The following is a 13,110-nucleotide window of genomic DNA, read 5'->3' as shown; positions in this document are numbered from 1 at the left end:
TCTGGTCCCACTTCTATTTCACAGCCTTGTAGACTGTTTTAGCTCTTTTCAAAATCGTAGATCCACCCATGGAGATCAGCCTTCAGCAGCAGCTAGGGTGTCAGCTTTTGGTTAAGTAGAAAGGGGAAGGTGAGTGAGCTGAAGATTAGACTCTGTGCCTGCTCTGTACAGCCATAATTCAAGGAAATTTTTTTTTTTCATTCTGCCTTCCCTAAAACAAGATGCATGTATCTTATTGGGGGGGGGGGGGGGAGGGATGGTATGCAACAAAGTATTGTAGTTTATTGATTAGGACTACAAAATACTATAAACAATAAGTGACATAAGGTGTGTATTACCCATTCTTGGTCTGTGGTGCTGCAACAGGTCAAATGGTTCAAGCTCAATATGACTCTACACAATCTTTCTACAGATAGCTTCTTTACTGCAGCTAATCCTCTAGAATTGTCTTACGGGCTCATTTTGAAGGAAGAAATGTACTATAACTATTATATCAGCCACCATTATAAGTATTCAGCTGGATTTTTGAAAGAAACAACATCAAAGTGAAGGCATACACTTCATTTTGTTTAAGACAAAGGAAAAACGTGCTTGCTAAACCAATTTTAGAATGGGCAAATAGACTATAAGTTGTGCAAAGCTTAGGTTGTCCCTATAACTAGGTGCATGGCTCAGGGGCTAAAGCCCTGCTTGAGGGGGTTAGAGAGAAGACCCTGCCTGCCTAGGAGCCCTAGGTCAGCTGATAGGCATGATTGACTGGCCTTAGGGGAAGTTAAAAGCCCCTAAGGAGGTGGAGGGCAGACAGAAAAGGCAGAGGAAGCTGCTATCCTGAAGAACAAGTACCACACTTGGGCTGCGCCTCTCCCAAGGTCTGAAGAAAGACCATAGGTTTTGGTTGTGTTTATTTGCCTGTTGCTTATGTTGTTGCTTGCCTTGTTGTGGGGACAAGTGTTTCCCCTGCAAAATAAATGGAGTGGAACTGACAGTTGACTGGATTTTATGAGCAAACTGGCTCTTGGGTTGGGCTAAAGGAGGGGTAACCTGCTACAGGTCCCTGTCTAATTAATAAAGTATTATAGGTGTCCAGTTCACTATTTAATATAGTACTATGAAAGCCTTATACTAATGATCATACAAGGTAAAATAAGTATGTAAGTAACACATAAGCCATCACAGCATTAACCTAAATCTGCTCCTACTGAATTAAGTTATAAAACTATTAATTATAGTGAGAACAAATTAACCCAAAGCTGATAATGTTTTAAAATCTCATCCTGAAAGTGCTGTAGTTTGAGGAACTGGGATTGTGGCAGACTGTTTACTGCTGGGATTATTCTTAGTAGCCACCTAGCCAGCAAGGAACCCTACATTGTTTCTAGGGGTGGTTATTATCCAGTCTTGGTTCATTTCTTGTCATATCATTATACATGATCAGATTATAGAGGCAGACCTTATTCTATTTACTCAAATGAATAATGACCGTTGAGATGGATGAGAGAGGGATGTTCAGCTCCAGACAAGAGCTTCTTCTGAATGGACCCTCTTTTGTTGATGTAAATCTGCCAACATCTAACATAGATCAATGCCGTAGCTTTAGCATTGATGGTATTAATTTATAAACTATCATGGGTTCAGGTAGGCAAATTAAAGGTAGATAAATTTCTAACCAAAAACATCTGTAAAAAATATTTAATTTCTCTGACTTCTCCTCCTCCTCTTCCCCACCTCCCCCCCAAGTATAGTCCTTGTAAATGCATTTGTTTCTTTTTCTATTTTTGTCCTATAGGCATTGTTTAAAACAAACAACATAACAATAACTAGTGGATCTTTTAAAACTTTTTCAAAAGTTTTTTGCAACCAGGAAATATCACCTCTGTTTTTTGAGTCCTTGCTTCCTGATTTTGAAGATCCCAAAAGCAATAGTTCTACCCACGATGCTTATGTACAAAGCAAGATGAGGAAATACGGCATTCCACAGAATTCCAGTAAGTTTGGTTCCAGCTACAGCACACTCTGAAGTATTTGCTCATTCAGAAGATGTAATTAGACTTAGATATACATTTCAGTGCAAAACTGTAAGAGCCCGACCTGAGAGAAACTCTTAGGACAAAATCCTCTTTGTGGAAAAATGCAGATTCAGCAATACGAAACATTTTGCAAATGTGTGTTTAATTGTGCCACGTTTTTCATTGTATTTCTTTTAAAGTCTCCAAAAACTTAAACTAGCCTGTTTCTGTATTTAAAATCAGTGATACTCAACTTTTCAGCCCCACAGGAGAGATGAGTGGCATGGGGCCAATTCACAGGCCAGATCCTGTTTGGGGTTAGTGTATGGGGTTGGGTCCCGTGTGTCCAGATTGGGCTTCATGGCACCCCGATCAGGCCCTACCCATAGATGAGGCTCTGCACCACCTTGGCTCAGCCCTGTAAACCCACATCAGGTTCCACGCTACCTCAGCCAGGGTCCACATGCCTGGGTCAGGCCCCACACACTAGGGCTATGCTATATGGTCTGACAGACTCCCTATGATCTGGAAATCTGGCAGGGGAGTAGCAAGTAGTGCAGCCATCACTTCCCAAATGACAATTTTCTGGACCTCTGGGGACCCAGCAGGCCAGGTGACACAGCTCTGTGGGCTGGATCGGGGCCAGAGGGTGGGGTACCCCTGTTTTAAACAGTATTTTCCATTGAAATGTACATTTATTACAAAAATAGAACAAACACTTTAAAAAAAATTTCTATATTTTGGAATGGATAATAGACTGGAAAAAATCTTTGTTTTTTGCCCAGTCTAGTATGGCTCTGATTCTGCAGTAAATATAAATTGAAATAATTAAGCTAACTTCAGCAGAAGTACAGTACCTATGATTTACAAGGGTGTGAGTGAGTTAACAGGCTTTCCTTATTAGAGCTGGTTGATATTTTTTCAGACAGAGGGTTTTCATTGAAAATGGCCTTTTTCAAAAAATGAAAAAATTGGGAAAAATTTTTCCCAAGTGGTTTGATTAAAAAAAAAAAAAGTGTTTTGAAGTGATTCCCTAACTTGTATAATTCTCTGCATACAGGGCACATCTACATGTTCACTTAATGCACCTTAGATACTGCACATTTACTTTAGTACTTGCTTAATAAAATGCTCACTAAATGCACACTAACTCAAGTTACTGTGCAGTAGCACCTGTGCATGGTTATTTTGTGATGCTTCCTGCACATTAGCCTAATAACATGGCTCAGTAGGCTATTAGCACATGTTTTAACCATGTTATTAGGCTAACGTTCAGTAAGCATCTTGTGCAGATGTGTACACTGAGAACCTAATTTATGGTAATTAAACATGTTGCTAAAAATACTGAAAATCAAAAAATGGTTGTTTTTGAACCTTGAGAAACAAACCCCCATCATTATTTCCCCCTGTTCCCCTTTCATTTTTTAAATTAAAAGATAGAAATTTTTGAACACCTCTAAACTCTATATTTTAGTGACATATTTGTGCATTGATTCAGATCCTTGGCTGGTTTATTACACTATAGTTGTGATTCACTATTGACTATATTGAAGTCAATGAAGCTATTCCAGCTTACGCCTGCTAAAGAGCTAGTCCAGTCAGAGTCAGTTCTATGGCAGTGGCCAGAGGCAACGTGGGAACTCCATTAAACTAAGTCCTCTGTGCAGAAGGAACTAAAGAGAGGTTTTGTTTGGAGCCCACACCAGTCTAACATGGGCTTTTAAGTCTATTGTGGGATATTATTTGATTACCTGATGTCGCTGTTTGTGTGGAACATGATGTATTAGTTTGCAGAGGACATCTTGGGGCAAAGCATCTCCATCACTTCCATTAGTGAAGAGGACTTGTATCTAGAAGATCCAGATGGAGACATGTAGATATGCTTCATTTGTACCCCAAACTGCATTAAGTCTTCTGTGCACTCTGGAGTCCCTAGGCCAGGTGGGAATAGACATGGTTGGAGGACACAATGACTTTCCAGAGTTTTAATTCATCAAATCCTTGTTTCCCCCTCCCCCACCCACCCCGAGTCAGCTATCTTGCCCAGTGTATGTTACAGAAACTGTTCTGAAAAACGGATTTATTCTGAAACTGAAACATTTTGGAGCTAAACACACACACACACACACACACACACACACACGCGCACACACACACAAGATTTCCAGTTAAATACAATGCTGAGCAATTGGAGCCAAACTCTCAACTGGTATAATTCTGAAAAGCAGTGGTCACTTCAGTGGGGCTTTGATGTATGCCAGCTGAAGATTTGGTCCTCTGTATTTATGGGTGACTTATTTTCATAACGCTTAAGCAGGAAAACTCAGGTTCTTTGAGCAAGTAATGTCATGGCTTAATGCTTCAGCATCTCCCACATCCCTGATGAGCTGATTTTAGGGCTTGACAGGTCACTGTTTTTATCTTGATGTGTAGTTTTTCCAGCTGTACTGACATTATTAGCTTCTCAGTTCACCAAACTCTATTTAACCTGAAAGCAGAAAATCTCTGCTGGTTCAATGAGACACTTGTCTTGAGTTCAGCAGCAAGAAGCCTTGGGTGTGGATTAGTTTTGTCAAGACACATTATATCAGTCAGTGCACAGGGCTACGTAGTCATTCTTTGGCCAAAACAACAAAGTGACCAGGCAACAAAATACACTCAGTAACTATTGTGTGCCTATTGTGTTTATGTGCTTTGCTTTTCTCTTTGCAGCATCATTCTGTTTAACGTTTTATCTGGATTTGACAAGTACCCCTACCGGAGCATTAATTTGGTCTTTCCTAAAACCAATGCTGCTTGGGAAGATTCTTTATGCACCAGATACCGCAGAAACTAGAGCAATCATGGAAAAGGTATGACACCACCACGAGAAGGCTTCTTGCTCAATGTCCAGAGAAGACTGGTGTTCTGGAGAAGCAGAATTCCACTTTCTGACCTCTCTGAAAGGCATTGATTTAATTGGAAAAACCTTCTGGTTTTTCAGTGATGGATGTTGCATTCTTATGAGACCTCACATCAGGCATTATCCAAGGCCTCTGAGAAAATTTGAGACTATACAATAATGTAGATCAATCAGCAGCAAAGAATCATTTAATGCATTTAAATGTAATATGGTCTCATCCACTTAGTGCAGGATTTTGGTTGGAGGCAGTTGAAAACTGAACCTGATCTAAACATCCCTATGGTATTTTAGGTGTTTATATCTGGGGGTTTGGTTTGAGTCTATCACTATCTTTCAGAACTTGTTTTCCATGCCCTTTATATTTCTTTTTATTTAAAGGCACTGTTTCCAAAGGGAATCCTGATCTCTGAGGGTGATGTCACATGTTCAACATTTATTAAGTGCACTTAAAACTCAGGGTCTTGTCACATGTTATACTTAGAATATGTTTTATTTAGATTGTAGTCAGAAATACTGTGAGTTAAGAAATTTTCTGAGAAGTCACATGGTAATGATTACAGTCTAACTAAAACATGTCCTAAGCTCTGGAGCTGTTGAAGACTCTCTGATGCACTTCAGTGTGCTGCAGGGGCTGGGACCATGATTCTTGGTCCCAGTCCTCCCACTGGAGCTGGTTCAAGGCTCTGGTGGAGTAGGATGGCTGGGTTTAACAATCATTTGTTGGCAGAGCTCCTGCTGAATTCAGTGAAAAGAGCATTTTGCCCCACAGGTTTTAGAAAGGATGCAAATGCATAGGTGAATGCATGCAATAGCCTTGAATAAATGCAGATAGGAAAACTCTTCCCCTGAAATCAGGTTATCTCATAACTACCTCCTGCAGGTTTTCTTGCATCTTATCCTGAAACTGCTACTACTGGCCACTGTCAGGAACAAAATACCATCTTAGAAGGGCCTCGGGTCTGTTTCAATCATGTAATACTCACGTTCCTACACATCAAATGAGTTTCAAATGTTTTTCATGAAAAAATTAAGTGAGCAAAACAAGCAGAGACAATTTATAAGCTACCAGTTTGTGAATACAATAAAGTTCCATGAAACAATAAAGAGATAGCTCATAATAAAGGGTATTGAGGAGGTTTTGAATGGAAGGTTTTCTCTGCAAAAAGTCTTTGGCTAGATCCAGTCACTTAGGGCACCTTTACATGTGCTCTGAGGATGAGGGGCACTTTAATTAGAGTGGTTCTGAGAGCTGCTCTAATTAAAATGCCACAGCATCTCATGTATCGGCGTCCCCATGCTTCAAAATGGTAGTGGGGGTGCTTGAACTAAACACTCCTGCTGCCATTTTGAAATGAGGGGACACTGATGCGCATAATGTGGGAGGCTGCTGAAGCATGGTAATTACCATGCTCTAGCAGACTTGATTTAATCAAGTTTGCTCCAACGTGTTGTAATTATAGCACCTCGGAACACCCTCCCAGCACATCTACAGGCACCTTAATGAGCACGAGTGCCTTCCATTGACTCTGCTGGGACATGCTTTCCTTTTAGTCAAGACTGAAAGTAGTCCTTCATCCCTCTTAAGCATTCTGAGACTTAAGAAAAAATTAGACATTCTGAGACTTAAGAAAAATTGGTGATTCAACCAAATTTCTGCTATTTATTAGCTAGATCAGGTTCTGAGCTCAATAATCTTGAACGGCCTCTGAGGGATTGTTTGGATGAGAAAAAGGGATGATTTGACTTTGATAAGTAGAACTTAACTTTCTTTCCTAAACAGCTTAGCTGTAGAATTTTAAGGCCCCAAGTCAGCAAAGTGTTTGAGTACATGCCTAAACCAGCACTGTTCAGCAAAGTACTTGAACTTTAAGCACCTGTGTATTATATAAACAGTTTTACCTTCAGCACATGCAGAAGTGCTTTGCAGAATAGGGGCAGACTGTTGAAAAAGAGTCTAAAGAAGGAAAGCTTGTTCAATATGTATAAGGTCATGGAAACATTAAGCTTTCTTGCAAATATCAAATGCCTAAGGTCACTGAACAACTGGATTTATTTGTATTTGTATTTTTATTTGTTTTAAAAGTCTAATGCAACCCTGAAGCAGATGGCTGATCTAACAGAGATGTCTCGGGAATGGATTGACAAGTCACCATTGATCATGAATTCACTGACTAAGTTGAACCAAACCATTCCAGTTGTTAAGGTATCATCTCACAGCTAACACAATTATCTTGTATCCCAGGTAAAGAAAAAGGGTGAGGGCAGAACCTGAGTCACTAGCACTGTGACAATCCACATCAGCTGAGTAGCTGCCTTTCCAGGGCTTTTTGCCTTGTCATTCTTTTCCTGCCCATGACTGTGATGTTTATGTGCTTGTAATCAGTACTTTTGACAATTATCTATTGACACCAGTATTTGTAATGCACCCTTCTACTGAGAATGAAATGTTCCACCACCAATAAAAAAATCCCTGCACTAAAAAAGGCATATTTTCCAGAGCAAATCCTTATTCTGAAATGATCAGTTTGCAGAACATCCCATAAAACTAACAGCAGGTGAAGGCATGGCAGAGGTCCCTACAAAATAGAGAATTCTCTTTAGTTAATTAATTCAACTACTTCCTGCTTGATGTCATAAACAAAGTTGAGTTGCTCCTTGTAATGCTTAGCCCAGCCAGAGACACGAAAGAAACTGTTGTCTTTGGAAAGCAGAAAAGCATCTCTAACATAAGAACTAAGTTTTCTCTTTGATATGCGCATGAGAACCTAGAGGATGAAAGAATGCTATTCTGACTTTGTAACTCTGTGAAGAAGAACATTTAAACTTAAACATAAAACCTTTATATTCTTTCTTTTAGGAATGTATCACTGCTTTAATATAAAAAGCTGAATTGCTTCTTGCCATTCTGCTTCCTTGCTTTGAGCCATTAATAGTAATTATTGTTTTCTTTTTGGTTAAGAATATCAAGCCTGGCTTTTTATACTCTTGGAACACAGAAGAATTATTAACACCTTTCTGTCACTGAAATTCACCATAGTAAATGTGACATAATTACATTTTTGGGAAATGCAGGAGGGAATAGATGAGGAAGAAAAAAACATTGATTTGTGGAATAATGAGTTATTACACATTCCAGTAAGCTACAATCTGATGAACTGCATTTTACTTATACTGCAGTTCCCTGTATACTGTGGTCAAGTATTGCACAGGGACCTTACGTGACAGAAGTTACATCTACCCACACTTTAAGGCCAGTTGAGTGTCACTGAAGTAAATGGGTCACCAAAGGTCCTCTCCATTGACATCAAGGGTCATTGGATCAGGCTATTAGCTCACTGACACCCTCACCTTTTCCAACATAGCTGGAAGTGATTGTAGAGTGCGAGGTGGTTGTGTAGACCATCTGCAAAGAGGATAAATCCTGGCTGATCTTTGTGATAGAGTGGATAATACAATGGAGTACAAATGAATACAGTAGGAATATGATGAATAAACTTCCTTACTTTTTATAGTTAAATCAACTTTTTCTTTTTGTCTTTTGATAGAATGCCCTGAAGAATCCATTTGTACAAGTTTTTATTAAGCTCATGGTGAAGCTGGATGCTGTTGAATTGTTGAGCCAAATAAATGAACTGGGTAAGTTGCTATTCATATTCCTCCTACTTTCATATTAGTATTGGGAACATCAGAGCTGTCAAACTGGATCATCCCATCAAAGAAACAATTCCTGTTGGCCATGTCTGACAGTTTGGTGCAAGCCAAACTCATCCACAGGGCACATCACAGTGCATTTTGTACTATGATGTTTGGGCTGAAAACAATCCTCCTGGATTGGTTAGAATGCTAGCATATGTTTATATAAATGTGGCTTGATTGCCCATGTAATGTATGGACAACAAAAATGGAATGAGACAGGAAGTCCTATTATCCCTGTTTTGCAGATGGCAAAATAAAGCACAGAGAGATTAGGTGATTTATCTGTGGTCACCTAGGACAATCTGTGGCAGGTTTGACCTTGAAGCTAGATCTCTTAAGTCAGGGAGCAGCAACCTTTTGCTGCCATGGGCTGGTGCTTCTGGCCCAGGCCCTGACAGGCCACAAATCTTTGCCTCCGCCCCAGTGGATGCTCTGAAGGCACAAAGCAGATAGTAGGACCATGAGGATGCCTCCTTTGCTACCTGCTGCTGTTTCCCTAAGTTGTCATGGACTGGATCCAGTCTCTTCGTGGGCCAGATTTGGCCCATGGGCTGTAGGTTTCCAACCCCTGAACTGGTCACAGTCCAGACTCTTAAGTCAATATAAACATTTCTCTTTATAAATGTCTCTTATGTAGATCTAGCATATAACATAAGACATATTATCATGTTTATACATGCAGACACCAGCATATTAGAAATCTTTTAGCTGTGAGATTCCTAAATGCAAATATTTATGAAAAAAATCCCTATCAACTAATAACATAGCAATATTTAAAGGGTGCAGACAAAAGTGACAATTTTTACCTGATCTGGCCACAGAAAGCAGAAGCTGCACTTTCGTCTGTAACCAAAGTGATAGCATAGTTAACTATGAACCCAGTACTATCTTTTTTAGACTTTCTCAACACAGACACTTATCTTTAGCAAAATCCTGGAAAGTTTGTTATAGAATGCAATAAGTAAAGAATGAAAAATTATTTCATAATTAATGTTAAGCAGTGTAGTTTTATGAAAAATAGGCTTTGTCAAACACATTTTTATTTCACAAAAATGATCCTAAGTTTGGTTGGATAAAAGTAACTATGTTAAGCTCAGTCTATTCTGGTGTGTTCAAGAGAAAGTTGGTGTGATCACACCTACAAGTACCTATATGGGGAAAAGATTTTCACTACTAGCTGGCTTTTTAACTTAGCACAAAAAATCATCACAAGATCCACTGGTTGAAAGCTGTGGATCACCAAATTTAGTCTATAAGGAAGGTGCAAGTGAGGTAACAGTGAAGATAAATAACCATTGGAGCACCCTAGCTAGGAGTGAGGTGGATTCCCCATAACCTGAAGTCTTTAAATCAAGACTGCGTGCCTTTATAAAATAGACAGACACGGTTCCTTGGGTGCTTTTACTCAAATAGAACTTACAGACTTGATTCGAGGTTTACTGGATAAGGTTTTTATCGGTGTTATGCAAGAGCTCACTTTAAAGTTTACAATGGCTTCTTCTGGACTTAAATTCCATGAGAGAGAATATTAGGAATTAAGTGTGTTACTGTAAATGAGTACAGTAATTCTAAATGGAAAAAATATAAATTCAAAAAGAATCTGCAGCAAATTGTGGCAATCTCCTTTGGTCAATGGAGGACAATGTTCAGGTATAATTAAACCTCAAAATAGTAACTTGAAAGTCTGATTAGAGTTGTTTTTAACAGTCCATTAAATATTGTTCTTTAAAATCTTCAGGAGCAGACTTCACTTAAAAGGAGTAAAATTGGCAATATTTTGCCTATTATTCATAATCAAATTTAGAAATATAAGTCAATCAGTCAAATTAGATCTTGATGCAAAATATTGTTTCTTACTTTGCCATTCTTTTAAATGGTCTGTCATAAGGAAGATCACTGACCTATATTATATAAAGATTTATGGCTGAATGGGAAGCCTACCAGCAAAAAGTTGCAGTAGGAATGTGCCTATCAGTGTGTCCCACATCTACCCTGACCATATTCCTTCTTCAGCCAGCAATACTGATCCCTATTCTCGGTGGAGGAAGGTGGCAGCCTCTTTCTGCTAACACAACTCTGGTATATTTCAGCAGAGGGCCATATAGATTAGAGGTGAGGTTAACCCCTTACCACTGGTTTTAGGGACATCACCACGCCGTGCACAGTGAGTTCTGTACTAATAGTTACCTGTTAAGTGTTATCATCCATCCTAAGTAGCAGTAAAACCATAGTTCCTGTGGCAGCTGTTCCAAATTAGTTACACTGCATTACATTGTCACCTTTTAAAACAGGCAGAAATCAGCAGTACCTTTATTGGCTGCATTAACAGGTCTAGTACACATATCAGCATGACAGACTTAATGCTTACTTGATGTGCTTGGATAAAAAATATTCTCCCCTGAGCTAAAACAGATCAGCAAACGTGTCGATTACATAGAAAATCATTAGACGTGGAATGAATGGAGAACATCATACACAGTTTAAAAACCCCAACAGATTAGCAATAACTTCTGATTTGAGATGGCTGTCACATTCTATAGCTGGCATCCTCCCAAAGACAAACTCATGAGCGTGTTACAAATGATTAACATAAAAACTGGGTCAATAACATGCATTCATTGCACTGATAACTGCACAACAATATTTTATGGTTAATGTTTAGATGGATTTTGTTGCATCATTATTAGCATTTATAGTATAATGATGTGATGGTCCTTTTGTTTCATTTTTTCCCCCAGATGATATCCGGTTGGAATTACAGAACAATGCTGACATCATCAGCCAGTTGAACGTGTTAGCCACCCTGGCTGCAAACATATCTGCCTGTGTGTCATTTGATCGCATTCAGGGAGCAAAAAATGTTGAGGAACTGGAAGCGGTAGCAAAAGAGCTCTTTCTGAGGAATGAACTTTTTGCAAGTAAGTGGTATGATTGGTTACAAAAATGCCTGTATAAATTACCAGTAGCCCATGTGACTTTTAATGACTCAAATACAATGTACAGAATTCTGTATCATAGCTATGGAGACTGTAGGCTTGTTCAAATGAAGCTCAGACTTCAGCCAACCAAAAATAGCCATTTTATGTTTGGATCTGCATCCTTTGTGGGTCACATCTCTTTATTAAAATGGAAGATTTGATGTAGGTAGCTCTTATTGTCATGGCAATTTGTCAGCTTTTGTTGAACACTGCTTGGAATCCCTTGGTAGATCACCAGAGTTGTCTTTAATCAAGGGCTTTGAAGGTAAATAGGTATGTAAAGCAAGCAAGATAAAAGAGACAACACCTGACATTAGAAGATCATAAGGCTCTCAAGTGCTGTAACAAGACAATAACCCAGTATTGCAAGAGGTACATTTTAATAGAGGTGTGAGGTTTCACTCAAACCTAGGTTGAAACAGATGAAGCTATAGCATAGATGAAAAAAGGTATCTTATCTGTGTCCTTAGTTTAGTTTTGAAAGGAATTAGAAAATCTTGACAAATGTCACTTTCCTGCAAGTCCTAGAATTGTTAAATTTTATATTTCATAATTCAGGCACCATGATAAATGTCTTCCTTTCTTCTGAGTAGAAAATCTTTTAGCCATAGCTTACATAAATGGATTTCCTGTATTCCTTCTGAATAACTGATTGCATCATTTATAAATAGACTATATGTATACATTTTCTTTTAGTGTTGCCTTCATCATTCACAATGATCAGAATTACTTTTCTCTTGGTGCCCTTTTAGACTTTGTTTGTAGGGGAGCAAAATCTGATAGGTGATTAGGAAAATTGTCAGTGTTTCAAGTCTTAGCTAGCAGAAAACCAGTTTTTGTGTGTGAGTATGCGTGTCTGACAGAAATGTGTGCGTGGGGTTTTTTTATTTTGTGAATTGAGTTACAAAACTGTGCCTTGTCACACTTAGCATGTGTTTTATTTAGATCATAATAAGTGTGACTATGAATTAGAATTTGTTTTAAGCAGTCACACAGTAATGCGTACTAAGATCTGGACTGGGCTGGAGTGGGCTGTGTGCTTGACAGATAGCTGTTTGTTTGTCGTAGCCCCCACTGGAGTCTTGAACCTCTGCTGGTAGACTCCCAGCCTCCACCAAAGTCTTGAACCAGCTGTTTGTTGGTCCTAGCTGCAGCACTGGACCAGAGCTGGTAAAGACCACTCATATTATCTCTGTGGAGCAGTCCCCCAAAAGCTAAACACGTGTTACTTAATACCATCTGGAGATATTCCTCCTGGGAAAAGTATCTACTGTGCTATGATATGACGGCACTTAGAACATGTTTTACTTGTTGAACACATGGAAGTTGGCATTTTTAAGTGCACTGAACACATCCTAAGTATAACATGCAACAGGACTCTATTATATTGTACATATCAGTAGACTATGTCTGGACAAATTTATGGAACATGCGTGTTTAAGGGATATACATGCTGAGCATGTGGGATGCCAGGTTAGATCTCAAATCAAGATTTTCTCAAAATGACTCTTGATTTTGAGTGCTCAGT

At 39.0% G+C, this 13,110-nt stretch overlaps 1 protein-coding gene across 1 annotated transcript in view; it reads left to right on the top strand.

Annotated features, from left to right (window-relative positions):
• Nucleotides 1-13,110, top strand: part of ABCA12 (ATP binding cassette subfamily A member 12) — a 133,479-nt gene that overhangs the window by 58,917 nt on the left and 61,452 nt on the right. The window contains exons 18-22 of the mRNA XM_059727150.1: nt 1,787-1,985; nt 4,719-4,858; nt 6,992-7,111; nt 8,454-8,544; nt 11,343-11,522. Of these exons, the coding sequence (XP_059583133.1) occupies nt 1,787-1,985; nt 4,719-4,858; nt 6,992-7,111; nt 8,454-8,544; nt 11,343-11,522 (730 nt within the window). The remainder of the gene's footprint in view (nt 1-1,786; nt 1,986-4,718; nt 4,859-6,991; nt 7,112-8,453; nt 8,545-11,342; nt 11,523-13,110) is intronic.

Source organism: Alligator mississippiensis, chromosome 4, assembly GCF_030867095.1.
Source record: "Alligator mississippiensis isolate rAllMis1 chromosome 4, rAllMis1, whole genome shotgun sequence".
Classification (NCBI taxonomy): Eukaryota; Metazoa; Chordata; order Crocodylia; family Alligatoridae; genus Alligator; species Alligator mississippiensis.
Note: the sequence above shows the minus strand (reverse complement) of the source record. Positions and strands in the feature narration are given on the sequence as shown.